The 21,366-nt window shown below is 41.0% G+C and overlaps 1 protein-coding gene across 1 annotated transcript in view; it reads left to right on the top strand.

Annotated features, from left to right (window-relative positions):
- Positions 1-20,613, top strand: part of LOC139449655 (ganglioside GM2 activator-like) — a 29,110-nt gene extending 8,497 nt beyond the window's left edge. Inside the window, exons 2-4 of the mRNA XM_071231136.1 lie at positions 12,224-12,428; positions 13,319-13,493; positions 18,210-20,613. Of these exons, the coding sequence (XP_071087237.1) occupies positions 12,224-12,428; positions 13,319-13,493; positions 18,210-18,323 (494 nt within the window). The 3' untranslated portion in view covers positions 18,324-20,613. The remainder of the gene's footprint in view (positions 1-12,223; positions 12,429-13,318; positions 13,494-18,209) is intronic.
- The last annotated feature ends 753 nt before the right edge of the window (positions 20,614-21,366 follow it).

The raw sequence follows: 21,366 nt of genomic DNA, 5'->3' as shown, positions 1-21,366 counted from the left end.
GACCTCACAACCGTTGCATTTCATCCGGTCTTAAAGCAATGAAACTCAACATTTTCTACAGTTGAAAATATGAATGGTTATTATATTGATGTGCAGACATAGCGCATAATTCTATGGCTTGCTTTAATAAGTTCGGGATATGATTATGGTTCATAAAAATTGAGATTTCAAATGTAAAATCACGGAACGAATTTTATTAGGCTTCAGGCTGGTGATCATGAACAGAAGGCCTCCTGGCTGAGATTTGTGCACTTGGTATTTCTCATAGGAATACTATTACTGTGCATTTTGCCTTTGTTGCATTTGATAACGACTTTTCTACAGTATTTTTGAATAAAAGCCATTCATGCGGAATGGCATTTTATGGTATTTCATATTAGCGTCGTATTGCCTCTCCCTTATCCAAGTCTATATAGAATTGGGTTTGTACGAAGTGTCTACGTTTGTTTAGAACATCGGCTGTTTTATTTGATCGCATGCATAACAGATATCGGATAACTGACGGGTAATTCAAATGGCGGACATATTCGTTGATGTTATTGTATTTCATAGAGAGAAGGATATACATATCACTGACAACTCTATTACGTTGCGAGAACCTGCAGGTGGTTTCGCTGTCTTTCTTTGAAACGTTAAGCTTATTACGTCGGAATATGACACAGTAAGATGTAATGAGACTAATGTAAATAAGAAATGGATGACATAGGTAAACTTCATTCTCTCAATGATTTTTAAAGGAAATATTAATTTAGCGTAGAAAACAGCCGAGAGGTCTAAAATAGCGAACTATGGGATAAAATGAATCAGACATGTCAGGTTTAACGATATTCATCTGAACAGCGAATTTGTTTTTATAACAAATTGCGAACAAAATTTTATTGTTTGTTATGTCTGGATTTCACAAGATCTAATACTATCAATTAAATATATGACGTCAACACCAGAGAATAACCAGTATCGATTATCCTAGTTTCAATTGGGTGTAAAAGGCAAAATAGTGGTGTAAATTGACTAAATCAAAAGATTTGGAATATCAAAAGACCGTATGGTTCGTATATATTGACCATAATGAAATCACTTACAAGTGAAACCAAGTGAATTGTTGTACATTATCGATTTTATTACTAAATTCCCACTTGACAATGTGTCAATTACATTCTCCACAAAGATACAAATGTGCAAAAGTGACCTGACGACTAACGCGTCTCATTCGTTGTGCAGAGTTGCTTCCTTAGGAATTCGTATCATTCGCCTAAAAATTCGCTCTAATTATGCTTCTGGGTTTGCTAGCACCATACCCTGTTCGTGGGTTTAATCAAAGTCCTTAACGTTCTGCATCACTTCAGGATTTCCACTCACAGCAAGCTGACACGCAGTAACTAAAATACTGTTCAAAGCGGCGTTAAACCAACTCATTCATTCATAGAAGTACAACGTGTGACCCGTGAAGATCTGAGGTACAATATGCCTTCAGTAGCCCATGTTTGCTGTAAGAGGCGACTATGCTTGCCTTAAGAGGCAACTAACGGGATCGGTTGGTCAGGCTCGCTGACTTGGTTGATGCATGTCAATGTATCCCAATTGGGTAGATCGTTGCTCATGGTATCAACCACTTGATGGTCTGGTCTGGACTCGATTATTTACAGAGCGCCGTCATATGGCGGGAATATTGCTGAGTGCGGCGTTAAACAACAAACACAAACAAACGTGTGAAGCCCTTCGTATGAAATGACTGAAATAGTGTTTAAAGTGGCATAAAACATTACTCACTCACTAGAGTTACGGTCAATTCTAAGTACAGTGAACTACGTTTATAACGAACACGCTTATAACGAACTGACGGATATAACGAACTTATTTTTCAGTCCAGACCATTTGTTGTATATATGTTGCATGTATGCTTATAACGAACTACGGTTATTACGAAATAAAATTAGTGGTGCCCTCGAGTTCGTTATAACCGTAGTTTACTGTATATGATCTACATTAGTTCATTTCTGTACACGAGTGATGATTGATGTTAGCGTTCACATGCGAGCGAGTTTCGGATAGGACGACTTGGCAACCGAGGTCATTTCTCTCCTGTATACCCTGTACGCCTATCTATCAACGTCTAAACCTGTGATTCCCTTCTACCTGTATGAACCGGTGGGTCCCCAGCAAACCTATGCTTGTCGTGGGAGGCATTGGAGATGGTCCATTTCGGTGACATGGTTATCGTATCCGATTTACGTGGATCGATGCTTATGATGTATTTCCCTGGATTGTCTGGTGCAGAGTCGATTATTTACAGAACGCCGTCACATAGCTGGAAGATCAACGAGTGGGCTTTACACAACAAACAAACAGATCATGTTTTCATAAGTACTGACTTATGGCCGAATGTCATGGCACCATAAGTTGAGCGTTTTCCAACTTACCATGCTTACAAACATTGGCCAAAGCTCTTTGCGTTTCGATCCTCGATTGCCCAGTGTATTATATACCAACTGTACTATGATAAATATCCAGGGTCAATTCGTACATACCCACATTTGAGACCGATTTGAAGGAGTCTACGCTGAAAGAGCCGTCTAATCAAATTACTCTCCCGAGCGAGAGGGATTCTATCCTTAGTTTTCAGAGACACAAGGCGGTGACATCAATTCCGAAACGAAGCTATGTTGGCGAATGCAGATATAATACACAATGGACAATCGAGGATGATTATTTACTGGATACCGCGATACAGCTAGAATATTGCTGAATGCAGCGTAAAACAACAAACAACAGACGCAGAGTAGAAAAAACCCATAATATATTGTGGACATTTAATTAATATTTTAATTTAATGTAAAAAGTTAAGCAAAATGTTCTAATCCCCTTCCTGGTTCGTGCATCCTTCACGGAACGGGTTTTGTCGCTTTATTTCCAGCACCATACTGCAGAAAGTAATTGCTGTGTTGACGGTGTGTAAGATAAGCACAATACACGGTGTCAAAGTAATGCTATTATAGGCCTGTGGTAACGCACAATGCGTGTCATAATGTTTATCCTATTTCACCAACACTTATGTTCATAACCTTAAGTCAGAAAGTCTTCAGCTGAGAAGCAAATCCCGCCTCTCATAATAACTATAAGGCGAAAAGCTCAGCACAGCGGAAGTTTCGATACTAATACAAAGTCAGGGCTGAGAATAGTTACGCTGGACCCTGAACGCGGATAATCTTGTGGTTTTGCTGTGTGTACAACACAAACGCTCCCCCTTTCGCCCCATTCTCCTAGAACCCCCGCGGAACGTACAAGTGTTGTTGTATGGTCTGCTTGTTTACGAGTTGACTAAGCGTGGAAAAACCGCAGAGGAGCTAACCGCAGTTGTGAGAAAGTTGCCGCGCTCCACACCTCAATGGGGCCATGTACATTCAGCAAGCGCCTTACACTACTGTACACAACATGCGTCCCCTCGAACTCGACCGTTACGCGGCGTCATGGTTAAAGAGTACCGTAGTCCACAAACACATGTCACCTCGAACACGACCGTTACGCGACGTCATGGTTAAAGAGTACCGTAGTCCACAAACATATGTCTCCTCGAACACGACCGTTACGCGGCATCATGGTTAAAGAGTACCGTAGTCCACAAACACATGTCACCTCGAACGCGACGGGTACGCGACGTCAGTGTTGAAGAGTACTGTAGTCCACAAACATGTCCCCTCGAACGCGACCGTTACGCGACGTCTTGGTTGAAGAGTACCGTAGTCCACAAGCACATTTCCCCTCGAAAGCGACGGATATGCGACGTCAGTGTTGAAGAGTACCGTAGTCCACAAACATATGTCCCCTCGAAAGCGACGGATACGCGACGTCAGTGTTGAAGAGTACCGTATTCCAAACACAAACGCACCCCACGGACGCGAACACGGCGCGATATATTTGCGTACCTGTCGCGTTTTAGGCGACGTTTGTGTTTAATACTGATGAACAATCGCACAGTTGTCTATGGAATCGAGATGAGAAACGGTACTAATTTAACGGGTACTGATTACCTCGTGAAAATCTTTTTTGACGAAATACCACTGTTACTCTGAAGATATATGCATGGTGACTTAGATAAGTGATTACTTTTCGGGAACCCCTGGTGTCATTAATGAAATACAGTGATCCGTTAATATAAATTTTCACCGCCAGTTTTCCTTTTACGCCCAATGGAACCTGTTTCGGCAGATAATCAAGACAGTTTATTCTCGTTGACTTTAGATATTTAGATAGTGGGTTCAACTATCTTTTCAGTATGAAGACGAGGGAAGGCAAGGGTATCTTAAATAGCCTAGTGTGAAATCGCTTTCACCACAAGCCTATAAAACCACCCGTAATACTGATTCGGTATTACGATATTAGGTCTTTGCAAACTGTATTCATATATTCGTGTTATGAGTTCAAAATGATAAAACTTTCTTCGCAATGACCAAGAAAAGTGTACTTCATATAAAATAATATCAATGCTATTATGAGTTATCGTGTCGGAAGACTCTACACTGGTACACATGGGAATTGTATAGGAATTTCCCGGCAGCAAATTGCCAGGTGTGAACTCCATACAGTGACGTAGCGCACCTGTAGTGACCCTAAGTTGAAACTCGTGACCGGGAGATTCTGTGTGAACAGTACGAGAACACTTTCTGCATATGTCGTAGCGAATAAATTAATTTGACTGAATGAACGCGGGGGATTTATTGAATAGCCGCTTGTCAACATGCATTGGATTGTCCTACGGTGATTCCCGACACTTTCATCTGGTCATGTTAAGAGTCATGTATTGTGCCTGTCAACATCGGAACACACCAATTGACAACATTCCAGTGAAGGTTCGGAATGCTCGCATTGAAACTCGGCGTAATGACACGAAAATCACCCGTTGTCAGTTGCGCTTGCTGGGGTTCTGGCCTCGCGTATTATGATGGTGGGCTGCCATTGACTGCCTTGTTGAAATAAACTCGGTTAAACTTGCATGATTAATGTGGCATGTATCTGCATAAGACCACTGTTCGTGGGAATATTTCACAAGATATATCCCATTCGGTAAAAAAAATTCTGAATACGTAACCATTGTACTTGTCGCATACAATATAGCATCTTTTGACTTTTGGTGATAAGAAACTTTTAAGCCATGTTCGTGTATAATTAGTAGCGTGTACCGTATTGTTATTTATCTATGTTTTAAACTATTTAAATTATTACTTATTAAATCTTATATCTTAAACATTTTATTTTAGTTGTCTAATGTATTACAAAGCAATTAACGATTCACAAATTTGCTACATAGGGTTTCACGGGATATTTCAAGCAGAATGAGATGAGATGCAACGCTGTGGCGTTAAGTAAATGAATACGTTATAATTACAGATCAACTAAATGTTGAAGCGTTTTGTTATTTGTTTAATTTTCTATGTATATCAAATGTCTGCATACGTATTTTAGTTTGCAATACATCCTAAAACGCTTTTTAAGATCATGTCGTAATTTCAAGTTCTATGTCCTCTGGCGACCGCCTCCGTGGTCTTGTGGTAGAGCGTCCGCCCGGAGAGCGGAAGGTCCAGGGTTCGATCCCGGGCCGCGTCATACAAAAAGACGTTAAAAGATTGTACTTGTTGTTACCCTGTCTGGCGCTCGGCATTAAGGGGCTAAAACAAGGACTGGTCGGCTCGGAGTCAGTATACTGTGTCTGAGTGGGGTATTCATGTTAAACTGCGGCATGGTATCTCAGTGAGCTAGCACTATAAATCGGCATCAGTCCGGACTAGTACAAGCAGCCACACACACACATACACGCGCATGCACGTCGCTATATAAGTGCAATAATCTTGGACGCGACGTTAAACCCAATTTCACCTCACCTCACCTATGTCCTCTGGCAAAGAACACACTGAAAGGAATCACCGTCAGTATGAGTCCAGGTGTTGGCCTGTCATAGAAAAACATGCTTCAACATGGGAGCCAACGCCAGTCCGATGACGAATACCCGTTCCACTAGTGTGGCTTGGTACGGAATGTTTAGTATAGCATTCAGAAGACACCTAATTGCGAGTCAAGCTTCGAATTTCGCAAACCTCTGCACCGGCTTTACCCCAGAACATTTGTTATTCCTGAGGTTGCACTCGGCGACCTCGCCTCTTAATGTGGCCCGAACATTTCTATAAATGTTGTTCGGGACACTCAATGCTACCATCGTGTCAATTAAGGCCCAATAAAACTCGCGGCCAGGTGTATAGGCCCTCGATCTGAACCGGCTGGTCCGGGTTTTACGTCACATCTCTGCACTTTGAGACTATTTCGGTCACATCCGGTTATTGTTTATCATTTATTTTAAAGCGAATTAAAAGTTAAAAAGTATATTCCGATAGAGGGAGACTGGCGCCGAAACAGCATGGGAGATATTAATCATACGAAATCAGTTTCATTATCAAATGATAAATTCAAATATGAAACGAAACGAAACTTAGATTGTCTGGATACGACATAAATACAAATTCGCCACGCAAATCTAATCTATTTCCATGAAATCAAAGGCATTAATTTAGTCTTATTCAAAAACATTCAAGCATACATTTGATAATGAGAATGGGCGGTTGGTTACCAAGATTTTACAAGCAGTGTTCAGAAGCAGGGCTAATTTGCCGCTGGGCTATCTTATCTAACCCCGCTCTCATAGGATACCATGCAGTTTCAAGTTAGAAGGACGATATAGATATGGAAATGGAAAGAGACGAGAAAATAGCAGAATAAATAGACGAGACTAAAATTACGAGAAATCAACGAGAGCTGGTCGCCATTTTTTCTCTTTTCGCTCTCGTCAAATCACACGGGAAGTAATAGACCTGTTTGACGGCCAAGCGCCACCCACGATGCTAAGCGCGCTTCAAGACCGAACTCCGGCCATGACGGGATGTTTAGCAAGGTGGCATAGCATATCGTTGTATCTATAATTCCCCTGTCTAAATCGCCTGTCAGGCACAGTAGAGTACATACAACTATACCAAACAATTCTCTGGCATTCTCTGGCAGTTTATCGTTTTTTTCACCCCAACCGTAAGTGATCATGTGTTTGGGAGATACTTTTAGCGGCGAGAAGTTTCTGCCATGTGGTTTCATGTCTCAGATTGGAACTAAACTGTTTTCCATTAATATACGATGATAAGAATATTTAAGCTCCATTGAAATCAATCTTTTTGTTTCTTTTCTTTTGCAAGATAAACTTTAGATAAAAATACATGACAAAATGTGTAACTGGAATTCTTAATTCAAAATGATCTTGACTGCAAGAATGTTCCCCCGACTGAAACGAGAGCCAAAATGTTTATTATTTGATGATTAAATTTCCAAAATAGTTTTATTTGGAATCTTTCTGTCTTACTTGTAACAATTTATGATTCATTTCACAATGAAATTAATTTAATGAATATTCTCGCTACTGAATGTGCCTTCGCTAAATTTAACATTAGTGTATTTATATCATACAGGTATTTGCTATGAACAAGGGTGAAAAATAACATGACTGATAGTGAATGGGGTTTAACGTGACGTTTAAGATTATTACACTTATTTAATGACGTGCATGCATGCGTGTGTGTGTGGTTATTTTTGCTAGTCCTGACTGAGGTCGGTTTTATAGTACTAGCCCACTTAGACACCATGTTGCAGTTAATATGGATAACGATTAACCCACTCAGGCGCAGTCCTTGTTTCATTTAGGCAATGAAATTCGCTTAGGCAATGAAACAACAAGTACAATCTTTTAACGTATTTTAGTATGACGCTGCAGGGATTGCAGGGTTAGAAATTGGCACCTGTCCTGTAGTCCTTGCCAAACTGCCCAACAGTTAAGGCACCATAAGGACTAGTAGAAATTTGCCATTTTAAGGGTTTTGCTACATGTTATCATTATATGGACTAGTGTCTAATGCTGGATTGAACACTACACAACGAAGGCAGTCTGGTACGGTACGATGCAGTTAGAGTTGTACGAGTTTGTATTTAAGTTACGATCGTCTTAGCGCTAAGATAGTTTTCTGAAACGGGGTCCAGTGTACCCGGATGTAAGGATATACTTGACTTGTTATCGTGAGGACGAAGAGAAATGGCTTGTTTGAAGCTGACATCGATCTACAAAAGTGGACAAATTCGAGTTGAATGTTATTTCCTGTTATCCGGAGTATCGAAATGGCGGCATTAAATCGACATACACGTTTATAATCAGATTAGTTCGAGTTTAGCACTGTCTATTCAGGGTAGCTGTAGAGGCGCTAGAGATCTTCATTCCACAATCTAGGCATGTTGACAGCTAAATTCTTAGACGAACTGCTGGAAAATACAAACATATACAGGCGGTTTGCTAGATAGCTAATAAACAAACAGAGGTTCATATGTGAATAACTAAAAACCATCACTTGTGACAATCTGTAACAGGGCTTCTTGACGCGCCGCCAACTTGCTTTGATCCCTCGTGATGATTACAGTGTTCCTGTGTTAATGCCATACCTCGCGTCCGGTCCCCTTAAACCGTGATGCGGTTAACTATAAGACTCATGATGAAAGTGGAGGCATTTGTGTCTGTTTTATAGCAACCACTGCTATGTTTTCTTCATCTACACCTTCTGAACTTGGCCTGTTACCGTGTGATCTTCTCAGTAATTACTGGTGCTTCTGTGAAGTCCTCAAACCGCCGTTTTATACCCCACCGCCTTTAAACCGCGTCCCCTCTCTATCTCCCTTGCCGCGGCGTTAGAACTGCCGCTTAGACTAAATCTACGATCGTTGGAAAGATGGGACCCCCCGCGGTGATGGTAAATAAGGCATGATAAATTACGCATTTTATGTAGAATTTCATTGCTGATTTAATATCGGAGAAAACGAACTGAGGCTCCCTGAGTCGCGACTAAGACATCATGGCCAATAGGTAAGGTTAGGAAAAATTACCTTGGTCTAGCTGTTCTTAATCAACCCGTACAGAAATATTGCTGTAATCCCAAACATTCTATTGAGATATAAAATATACACTTTGGTAGGAACACAAGAATACAATATAAACCCTGATATCCTTTCGCCTAAAAAGTAAAGAGATTGAATAACTGACATTAGGTTGGTTGATCTTATTGTTCTCTTTCTCCGGTTGGTATTGTGTATTTAGATATCTTTGTTGCTGTGGTATTTAAACATGTAGATGAAATATGTACCAAATATATGCGACGCTAGTGTTAAAATGTCATGGCTTTTTTTAACTAGAGCGTGTATCTTTTGTCATTAACTTTATACACGATTGTACCATGGCATTGAAGGAGTATCTATTTTGATTGGTTATTTTATTCGATTTGAAGTGAGCAATGAGTCGTAACCACTTCTGACCGCACTACTTTACTGAATACGTGCGCAAAAAAAGAATCCGTTTTAAAAAGGTATTTGAGTCATGGTAGATCGTATAACGATGAACCACCTTAAATCTTAAAACAGAAAAGTTTTATCTCCTAATTTTAGTCTTGTTTACGCTTCTAATTCTCTGTCAATTCAAGTATTATCAAAACGATCAACTTAGTCATTTTGTTTTATTCCTCGCTCGGAATAACCGAATTACAGAGTATGACGTTATGTTAATGGACGTTAAGGTTGTAGAAATGATTTCACGGTAGATCGGCACCCATGTGCATCACATGTAATCCTAAGAGGAAATTTGTTTTTATTCCGTAAGTGAATCCGCCGAAAACATAACGATATAAATATTACCAACTCCACGCACAGTTGGGGTGTAGCGATGCCTACACAGCGGTACCGCTGCAATATCATAACATCGCTCGACGTAAAGATTTGAATGTCCGGATGCTAGGAGCATTCATTCATACAGACGTGGGTAATTCACAAACAAACTTCCTGCTCTTCTCATAAATAACCAGGGTCGATAAAAGTCTTTAGCACCCTAGGATGTTCCCTGTTTATCTGTTTATCTTTCGTTATTTGACATGTATGATAACAAACGGTATTGCGATCGCCCAGCGAGAAACCACGGGGATCTCGTCGCCATGACGTCATTTATTTACGGAAGTTTGTTCCAGGTGATAAATCGAGATTATTGCACAGGTGTTGGGATTGGTGGAAATGTAATGCCAGCTTGGAAACCTGGTTGATCTTAGTGATACGAGATAAAAAAAGAATTATAAACAGGGATTACCCCTACTTGTATTTGGAAGATTATTTTGTGAAAAATACCTCAGTAGATCATGAACTGGTAAATGAATACCTACCGAAATATTCATGATTTTGTGGTTTCTGATTTGGATGCCATGACGCAGTGGCGAGGGCTTTATGTTGTGATAGGCTTGATTTGTCTGAGTATAAAAAACTGTTCGGACCTTTTGTATTCAGATTTCTACAAATTCCAGATCAATTTGTTCCCAGCACATATTGCTAATAATAGCAATCAATTCTCTTGTGTATAAGGCGTTGGGTCCATGTAAAAAAGTGCTGTTTGCAAATAATATTTATATGAGAGTTAGAGGCTAACATTCATGATGTTACAGGTATGTGACTCTTAGTTGTACGACGAACGCTCAGCAAATGCACCCTTGATATAGTTACTGTACATCTTCCCGAGGCAAGGGCGTTAACTGACTATAATAACCCAATTTCTAACCTTGCCGAACTAGGCTGGAATTCCGGAGTTACATTTTGGCTGGATAAACGAGTCTATGCATATAGTCCAATTAACATCGCGTAACGAACAAGACCGCCGGTTTGTAAACAACATGGATTTCAAAGTGCAGATTTCGGTCGACTGCAGGATTCGCAAAGCATTGTATCGCCACATCCTTTTGAAATCTTTTCATGTTTTGTATCAAGGTGCTCAAGTGATTTGATACACTTCGCGAGATGAGACTCGTTTTGTTACACTATAGATTTTTTTTTCTCGTTCAGGTCGTCTTGACTGGGTGCCGCCATTTTGTTTGAAGCAAATGCAACTGATAGGAGAGGTGAAATCTCATTGGTCAATAGAAGGGACATGGAAGGGCCATAATTCGTTATAGCCACCAGTGGCACTATCGACCGTTCCCAGAAATTTCCAGCCGAGTCCGATCAGGACGGTAACTAGACTTTTATAGTCAGTTAACGGCCCTGGCTCGGGAAGATGATTACAAAAAAAATAAAAAAATCCGAAATCACAAGATTTCAAATTTTGAAATGTTGTCCCTGTCAATATGGAGGGGTATGTCCTCAAGACATTTATGACGTGATTCTACATTCCTGGGACAAATACATAAAAATGATATTCCCTAACAGCATTGTTACAGATTTTACATCTTAGATTAAACGGCATACGTTCCGTTTGTCAAGTATTCTAATCAAATTGGAAGTACAGCAATTCTCAACAAAGTAATTTGACATCTTGTTTGTTTGGTTTGATTTATTGATTGTTGTTTAACGCCAAACTCAGCAATATTCCAGCTATATGACGGCGGTCTGTAAATAATCAAGTCTGGACCAGACAATTCAGTGATTGACATCATGAGCATCGATCCATCTAATTCGGATACGATGACATGCATCAAGCAAGTCAGCGAGCCTGACCACCCGATCCCGATAGTTGCCTCTTACGACAAGCATAGTCGCCTTTTACGGCAAGCATCGGTTGCTGAAAACCTATTCTACCCCGGATATTTACGGGTTTTGTTTGTTTGAATTGACTATTAACTTGGTAAGGTTCCGTTACGTAAGATTTTTTTGAAATAATTGTATACACGTGAAAATATGTTGTCAGTTAAAATTGACTAAATTATATTTATTCTGAACTTAAACTCAGAAATGGAAAAAAAGTTATTATTGCCCACACTTTGGGCTACCAATACCAAACCAAAACCATACCAGACTTTTTCATATTACTAAAGTTAATCTGTCATGGCTAGATAACTATAGCCATATGATAATATCGGAAGTTCTTCAACTTCTCTTGAGACGAATTTGAGTTGTATGTATCATCACATAGCGTCTTTATTTCCAGTCATAATCTCTGTTCGCCCTGATTATGTTTCTAGGTTTGTCAGCACCATACCCGTGCTCATGGGTTTCACCAAAGTGGTAAAAGTCTGCTACATGCATCACTTCGGTCTTTCCTCCCGCAATAGGCTAACACGCCATGATATAACTGGAATACTGTTCAAAGCGGCGTTAAACTCAACTCACGCACTCCTTTTCTTTGCAGGTAAAGAAACAAATCGCCCAATCCACTTCTATGACGTCAAAGCTAGTCCTATGCCAGTGATTATCCCCGGTACTCTCTACGTCAGCTTCACTGGCAACGTCACGGAGGACCTTCCTCGACGGGTTTCTGTTGAACTCAGCATCATGAAGTATTTCTTTGGGATTCCCTTCATGATCCCCTGCTTTGATAATCACATCGGGTCCTGGTGAGTTATCCGTCCGAATTACAGCTATAATGGGCGCGCCACTTGTGTTTGTTTGTTTGTTGTTTAACGCCACACTCAGCAATATTCCAGCTTTAGACGGCGGTCTGTAAATAATCGAGTCCGGACCAGACAACCAAGTGATTGATATCATTAGCATCGATCCATCCAGTTGGGATACGATGACATGCATCAAGCAAGTCAGCGAGCCTGATCACCTGATCCCGTTAGTCGCCTCTCACGACAAGCAAAGTCGCCTTTTACGGCAAGAATGGGTTGCTGAAGACCTATTCTAACCCGGATCTTCACGGGTCGGACACGCCACTGATCTCCTGGGGTGGGTGAGATGGAAAAATGGTGCCTCAGGTTTTTGAAAAAAATATATTGTTAACTGGAAATGCTGAAAAACGTACTGTGGATAAAAAATAAATATAAACAATAGTCCTAGTTTTGTTTCTGTATTTCGCGCGTTAGCATAAAGTTCCATATATATATATATAGTTTCATTCTCTTCCTGGAGAGGTATATATCATCCAAAACTGGCTCCCACAGGAGATATCGCTTGGGTGAGATCAAGCGATATCTACACTGTAGATATCGCTGCAATGACATTGCATCACAATGTTTTGCAGACCATTGTGACGTCATTGGTTACCATGACGTCACAATCAAATGACATCACCAATGGCTCTGCTAGTGAAGCTGTTAGCAGTACTTTTTACACTTTAGACACTGCTTATTACTGTCTACAAACTGAAAAAGTTGGAAGAATGATGTTGGATAATAAACAAATCTCGGGTGAGATTCTCTCTCTCTTTATATATACTTCTCAAGGAAGATACATTTGAAACGTACCATACCATATTAGATATACCAGTGTGTTTTTATTTCAGCACGTATGATAATATATGCCACCGCCTGGAGAAGTATGAGCACTCTGGTTGTCCGAAGACGTTACGGTCGTATAACGTGCAGTGCCATTGCCCCTTCCAGGCCGGGGACTTCACGGTGTCCAGGGTGCCGGTCAATGTTCCAAAAATAAACGGCTTTGCTGGCGCTCTAATAAATGTAAGTGTATGTAATTTTATGTACATTTAATGCCATCAGACATTAACAATTGGTTTAATTGCAATATTCGCCTGTTTCGTTGACCCCTCTTTCTCTCAGAGATTAACAAGTTTCAGGTTTTCTCTTCGCAGTACGAAAGAACTTATAACTCGTCGTTGACACTGACATACACTGATTGTGTCGTTAAAAAAACCTGCATGAAAAACTACTTCAAAACGTGTTTGTACATTTCATTTTGTGCCATCTGACATTTACAATGGGCTTAATTGCAATATCCGCACCCCCTCCCCCTCCATCTCTGTGTGTCTGTGTGCCTGTCTGTCTGTCTGTCTGTCCCTCTCTCTGTGCCTGTCTGTCTCTGTCTGTCTGCCTGCCTGTCTCGCTCTCGCTCTCTGTCTGTGCGTGTTTACGAGGGTTTACCGTTTGAGACGTGAGGCTTTGTTCATGTCATCGACCACCGGTTTTCTGGTCCAAGCAAACAGGCGTTGACCAATCAGACATAGTTGGAACGACTAGTATATTCTACCCTGTCCTAGCCTAAGCCAAGACATTCTAACACAACGTTTTCCTTCAAACACACATGTACTTGATCATTATTCCAAAGGGTATACCTGCATAGAATTACTCATGAAGCTATAAAACGGGACCAAATATAAGGTCTACATCCCATATGATACAGATGAAATCCCTTCTGGGCACAAGTGGTCATTGTACTCCCGAATCTGTAATTCTATAAGCCAGGTGGGACCAACCCTGGTCTAGATAAGAAATATATTCACTTTGGCCTTAATTCATTTACAATAGCGTTTACTGAAATACGGGTCTGTCGTTTGGCGTCATGGTTGACATGGCAACAGCGGGGGGAGGGGGCTAATGTTAACTACATTTTTTGCACGAACAGGATCCGTTCAGTTAAATCTGTGCCCCCTCCCTCTCACCTCCGCGTTGAAATAACAAACGCAACAAGGACAGACAGGGAGACATAATGCTGTATTTTTCAAAACTTTCGCATCAGTCCCATCTCACAAAGGTGTGATAATGTTAAGCTTTCAAGCGAGAACTGTGCTGTTGTGTGAACGTCGAGACCTCACACCTATTCAGAAACAGGCTGAATTTTTTTGCGGGAGCCAATCACCTTTCAAAAGTCAACTTTTGAAACTAAATTCTGAAGGCATTGTCAAATTCGCAGTGCCACGAGGTTAATGGGTTTGTAAATCATCGCCGGTGTTCAGTTCTACGTCAGATGACGGTGGTCCATGCTATCCATCCAACACCCATTCAGCCTCACAAGAAGAGACCTCCGACCACGCCCACTTTCGGGGTGTAGGGAAAATTAAAGGCTTCAACGGGATGGCATTGTCACGTGATTACAAATTAGACTGAAGCTGAATTTCTACACAAAAGGCACTGATTCAATCCTCGGCTCTTAACGTGATCTTTCTGTTTTGATAAATGCGTTTGCTTTGGAAGGTACAATTATTATCAGGAAAGGCTGTCACCGTTTTTGTTGTATACTGGCCTGTAAATAAGCACGTATTTCCTGTTTAAGACAGATAAATGACTGTGAAAAACTTAAAAGAAATGGAGTTTTTACGTTTGCAATGTGAAGAAACATGACAGACTATTTTTAACCTTAATGACATACCTATCCATGCAGATATGCATTTCCAGATAACGAGGTAGTGGGTGTAAAGGGATACACAATTAGGGCAATTGTTGCAAAGCTGATATATGTGAACTGTCCCAACCAGATTTTAACGGCGACTACGTGGTGTACCCGTGCTGACATCTCTGCTTAAACTGGCAGGACAAGTCATCAAGCATTTTTGTAGTTCTTCGTTCAAACTTTATTCACGCCACCAGAGTCTCCCATGGTTTTCTTTCCAAACCCAAACTTTGGTATACTTTTAAGTTGTTTAGTTGTTGGTTCACCTAGTCGTTATAATAGGGTGTGACAGAAGCCTCAGTTTACATGGGGGCACAAATACCACAGGGATCTAAAGCGCCGCAATTTACTTCACAAAGTTGCGTCCCTGGGCCGTGCTTGGATCCTACAATCAAAATTTGCGAAAAATGTTCCCAAATTGCCCTGATTATGTTTGTTAGTTTGTCCGTGCTCGATTAAGTAAAAAATATGTCAAATCTGTATCAGTTATTTATAATGCTGAAACGTTCCCCTGTATGAGTGTGTCTTCTTCCCTGTATGAGTATGTCATTTTCCCTGTATGAGTGTGTCATGTTCCCTATGTGAGTGTGTCGTATTCCCTATGTGAGTGTGTCATGTTCCCTATGTGAGTGCGTCGTGTCCCCTGTATGAGTGTCATGTTCCCTGTATGAGTGTGCCATGTTCCCTATGTGAGTGCGTCGTGTTCCCTGTATGAGTGTGTCATGTTCCCTGTATGAGTGTGCCATGTTCCCTATGTGAGTGCGTCGTGTTCCCAGTATGAGTGTGTCATGTCCCCCGTATGAGTGTGTCATGTTCCCTGTATGAGTATGTCATGTTCCCTGTATGAGCGTGTCATGTTCCCTGTATGAGTGTGTCATGTTCCCTGTATGAGTGTGTCATGTTCCCTGTATGAGTGTCATGTTCCCTGTATGAGTGTGTCATGTTCCCTGTATGAGTGTGTCATGTTCCCTGTATGAGTGTGTCATGTTCCCGATGTGGGTGTGTCATGTTCCCCAGTATGATTATGTCATGATCCCTGTATGCGTATGTCATGTTCCCTGTATGAGTGTGTCATGTTCCCTGTATGAGTATGTTATGTCCCCTGTATGAGTGTGTCATGTTCTCTGTATGAGTATGTCATGTTCCCTGTATGAGTATGTCTTTTTCCCTGTATGTCATGTTCCCTCTGTGTGTGTGTGTGTCTCGTTCCCTGTATGAGTATGTCATGCTCCCTGTGTCCATTCATGACTACGTTGTTTTCACTCTTTATTAGTACGGCGCATTCTATATCAGCTCGAGTTGCTCGGATCCCTTTCATAGTTTTGTCGTCCCTCCATTTACGAGTATGTACTGGCGTTTTTATTTAATCATCCGCATAGTATATTTCATCGAATCATTCGCGTGAAATAAAACCATCCTCCACTCTTTCATCCCCCCTACCCCCGGGCAAGGAAGCACCTCTGTCTCCCGGACGGGGGAGCTACTCCCTCTGCCCCTCCCTTACCAAAGTACGCATCACCCCATTTACATCCTCCCCATCTTCCCCACCCCCGGGCCAGGAAACATCGAGTCAAGACGTCTCGGCCTCACGGCAGGGGGCATCCCTCACTGCCCCGGGGCCATAACTCAAGTTGGACCACCTACACACACGGCAGCACAGCTTACACATCTATGGACCTAATCTAGAGCTTCTTAACATCCAATTTTCTCAAATTCATTAATAAGCTTTATAGGCCTGTGGCTGAAGCAATGAGTCACTGACAGGTCGGTTGACACGAAGCTCTGAGCCTGTACGATTCACTCGAGAATTAGTAAACAGATGGGTTAGAAATAGCAGTCTGCCGTTATCGGAGCGAGAGTTGCTTTGGTTCATATCGCACACTATTACACAGAACTCAATTGCTTGGTGCACGCATATGAGAGTGACACACAATGCCAGCAAAGGTGTTATCCGAAACGAGGTGTTCGTGGTGAACTCCCGTTGTTCAAATGAAATAAAGCCCAATTTCCTATCAAAATTATTTATTATTAATGCAGTAATACTTGCTAGTCCATGTTTCCGGAAACTGATGAATTGAAGAGAACGTCTGTACTTTATTGACGCACACACACAGGCACATACGTTGACCTGGAGAAAGAAAAGCCAGACCGGGAAAACTTGGCCCCACAATATGTTTGGGGGCGATATCGAGTGTGTGTGTGTGTGTGTGTGTGTGTGTGCATGCGTGCGTGCGTGCTTGTGTGTGTGTGTGTGTGTGTGTGTGTGCGTGCGTGCGTGCGTGCGTGCGTGCGTGCGCGCGCGCGCGCATATACATATACACACCTAGAAGAGTAAATGTATTTCAAAAAAGAAAAGAAACGACAAAAAGTAGACAGAAAATTATTAACTTCCAATCCACTGTTATTCCGGTTTGTTATGGTTTTGTTTATTCTGTAATGAGCCACCGGCCCATTACAAAAGTATACAAGCGCGCGCGCGTGGCACGCACGCACACACGCACGCACACACGCACACACACACACACACCTAGTACATATATACATATACGCACCTAGTCAATTACCTGGTCCGTTGCCCAGAAATATTACTATAAGGCACTTTAGAGTAGACAAGTGGTCAAACATTCGCTCGTCACGCCGAAGTCACATGAAGTCACTCCTTGGTGTGTCCAGCACCAGGTTTACTGACCTCTGCGAAAATCAGTACACAACATCCACGTTTCGCAGACTTTTGACAATTGCACGGGAACAATATTCTTTCACCTGCTTGTGTCCTTACTTCAGACAAGTTGCAGTCATCCATGTTCCATCCTATTAGATGATGGTGTGGTAGCCTATTGGGCTTAAGCGTTCGCTTATCAAGCCACAGGCTCGGGTTCGATTCCACACATGGGTAAATGTTGAAATCCCATTTCTGTTGTTCCCCGCCATCATATTGCTGGGAAATAATGCAAAAGGCATACAAACTCACTCACTCACTCATGCTAAGAACGTTTACTTGTGAGCAAACTCTCTTAAATATTCCTATTAATTCATATTCGTTGTTTCAGGGAGACTATGAACTTGTATTGAGCATCTTGGATGAAAACAGGTCGCAACTTGGATGTCTGGAGTTGAAATTTTCCATGAAGAAGCGGCATCGGGGGTGGCTGTTTAAGATCTGAAAAATATACAAACAGTGGCTCATTCTGCTACATGTAGGCCAACTGGCCCGACAAGGAACGAAACAATCGTCTGCGCATGCTTGGAGGGGCCGAGTGAGCGGAAGTTACTCCGCAGTGAATAATTTCGTCCAATCGCAGATCCGTTCACAGTTCAATTTCCTGCGGAACACGTGTGCCATGGCCCAATGGATGTAAATATCAACTTCCTCTCAGGACCGTGTTTGTGTTAAAAGTGTTGAGTGATGGACTGATAACACGACTCGTGGTGAGGAAACGGTTGCATATGTCGCTGTTGTGTGAGTGAACAGCCTGCGTTAAACGCGTGCCTTATATGTTTTACTAACGCCGCCGATCAACCCGTCTTCAGAACTGTGTTGTTTGTGATGCCTATAGCCAACTCGGTTGTATATTTGAAATGTTGTAATATAATGTGTATAATACCAGAGACCATATGGTCTCTGATAATACGTATGTTTTTGTTACCCCCACTGCCAAAACTAACCACACAAGAGTGATCCTGCTATCTCCGATATGTTTTCGGGACCTGGGGAGATGTTTTTAATGGTTGTATTAAATGTCAGAGACGCGTGTTTAAACACAAACATCGATCTGTCTTCCTGTTGCATATCAAGCGTTGTCTCTTCTCTGACTTGAGAGAACTCTTGGCCATTTTACAGGCGCTTCATGCACTATTAAAACGATGTTATTGATTGGGAGTTGGGGACGTTTACATGAAAACAATTTTGATTTGTATCATATGATTTCAGATGTCTGAAATCCATGAAAACAGAATTGAAGTAAAAGTTTAAATGGTTTTAACGACCACAGAACTTACCTATTTTAATATGACGAATGTATTGATTTTTTCAACAAATCCGGTCAGTACCAGAAGTTTTTTCAATGAAATACAAAATATGGTGACTCGTTTTGACTGAATTCATAACCCAAAGGTGCCATACGTTTAAGTGTGTTTTCAACAGGATCGGGGAACATCTCCCCTATGCAATGTAAGGGAGTAATGTTTGAGACACTTCATCGCTGTCAATCGCTTAAGTTACAATTATATCAGCTATTTCACTACTCCAGTGACGGTTTAACTTTATTCAGTACGTTAAATAACATAATGTGTTGATTGGACAAATTTGAATGATAACTTAGTGTGGAATAGTCGTCGCGTGATACAGCGGGATATATTTTTTGAAAAGTGCTAAATAAGGCCTACCAAAGAAAACAATTTGGTAGGTCTCTAAATACTTAGTGTAATGACACATATGCACAGTGCTCGTGTTGATTTCCTTGAGTATAATAGCCTCTTTGTTAAAGGACAATATCCAGCTGTACCCAATGGACGATATTACGAGGATCTATGGACGTTCGTTATAGTGTATAAATTTGTCTTGGAAGCGTTCGTAAAATGTTTACATCATTGTGGGGTTAAACGAACAGGTTTTATTAAAATGTGTAGAACTAGACACATATGTTTACTTCCTACTATAAACAAAATAACTATAACTATAAACAAAATAAATATAACTATAAACAAAATCGAGCCTTGAACCTTGAAAACACTGGGAATCATGAAAAATCGTCACGGACTTGAAATGTTGACGTGTACTCAAATGTCGAGTCCTGCACACCATAATAAAGTGGGGAAATGTAAATCCCCAATTAGATTAGTTTATTTTTAAAATAATTTTTAATATCTTATTTGTGGACACTAAAGCTTAACCCGAGAAACATGAAAACTACCCTTGGAACAGATGCAAATTAATTTTCAAAACATTCAAAAGACAAAACTTGAGTTAAACAACTGAAGACAGACGTGTAACAGAATTTGAGTGTTTGTGCAAAACTAACATCAAACATACCATGTTTTAAATGCAAACCTAATAACGATTTTGAGAAATCGCTCTGAATAGTTGTTTGGATAACCTTATTCGTAATTGGCTAGAATTATAAATCAAAGTAGACTGGTTCTCTGGGTAGGCTGTTTTTACACTCAGTGTGGCGCAAGCGCAGCCTACCAAGGAAACCAGGCTGAAATCAAGGCCGTTTGCTGGACTGCCATATCAAAATCAACAGTGTAACGTTCTCAAGAACTCGACAACTATCTCGTCATTTCTAATAATTAGTGACGGTGAAATGAAAAATGTCTGCAAGGTAGCTGAAATGATTATTGTTAATAACTGTGACTCGATGGTAGCTACTTAGAATACTGGATGTGTTGTTTGTGTTTGTACAGTTTTCTCTATACCAACTATGACTGTAAACTTTTGCTAATAAAAACAAATATGTCTCCTTCAAGAACCTTGTTACGTTTCTCACCTCATAGTTACCTAGCAACACCATATAAAATGTGCATGCTTAGGGGTTTTAACTGATGTCGACGTCGCCGCCACACTTTTGTTTTTGAAATCATGCAGTGCGTGGATTAGGGATATCCTATACCTCTTTTATCGCACTTGGTAATTTTTGACACATCGATATGCCAAGGGGTCAAGGTTATTTTCAAGGTTATTACTCAAGGTAATTGCACTCATCAATATTCCAGACGGTGGTCTGTAAATAATCGAGTCTGGCCCAGACAATCCGGTTATTGATAACATGAGCATTAATCTCTAAACAATTGGGATACGGTGACATGCATCGTAGTAGTTCCTGACCACCCGATCCCGTTAGTCGCCTGTTTCGGCAAGCATGGGTTGCTGAAGAATTGTTTTCCTCTGGATCTTAGAGGGTCGGTCGACATATGGAGTAAACTATGTTGTAGGGATAGTCAAGGTGTCGTTCGTTCAGAAGGTTTTTAAAAATATTCTTTCATTTAAGAAATGAATTCCACTTGGGGTGAGTTTATTGAAGTTTGAACCTTCATGGAGTAGGAGCCAAAATGTCTATTGTCTATTCAATAGTATTATTACAGCCCAGTTTGATTCAATCCAAATATCCAATACCGTTTTGCAAACCCTGTTCACATAGGGTACAGGCCGGTGTGCTGTTATTAAGTTAATTTTATCGCCGCTTCCTCCGTTCTTTCTCCTTCTGT

The sequence above is a fragment of the Haliotis cracherodii genome, unplaced genomic scaffold, assembly GCF_022045235.1.
Source record: "Haliotis cracherodii isolate W230 unplaced genomic scaffold, xgHalCrac1.p SCAF_8, whole genome shotgun sequence".
NCBI lineage: Eukaryota > Metazoa > Mollusca > Gastropoda > Lepetellida > Haliotidae > Haliotis > Haliotis cracherodii.
The sequence above is the reverse complement of the archived record's forward strand: the minus strand, read 5'-3'. Positions and strand labels throughout refer to the sequence as shown.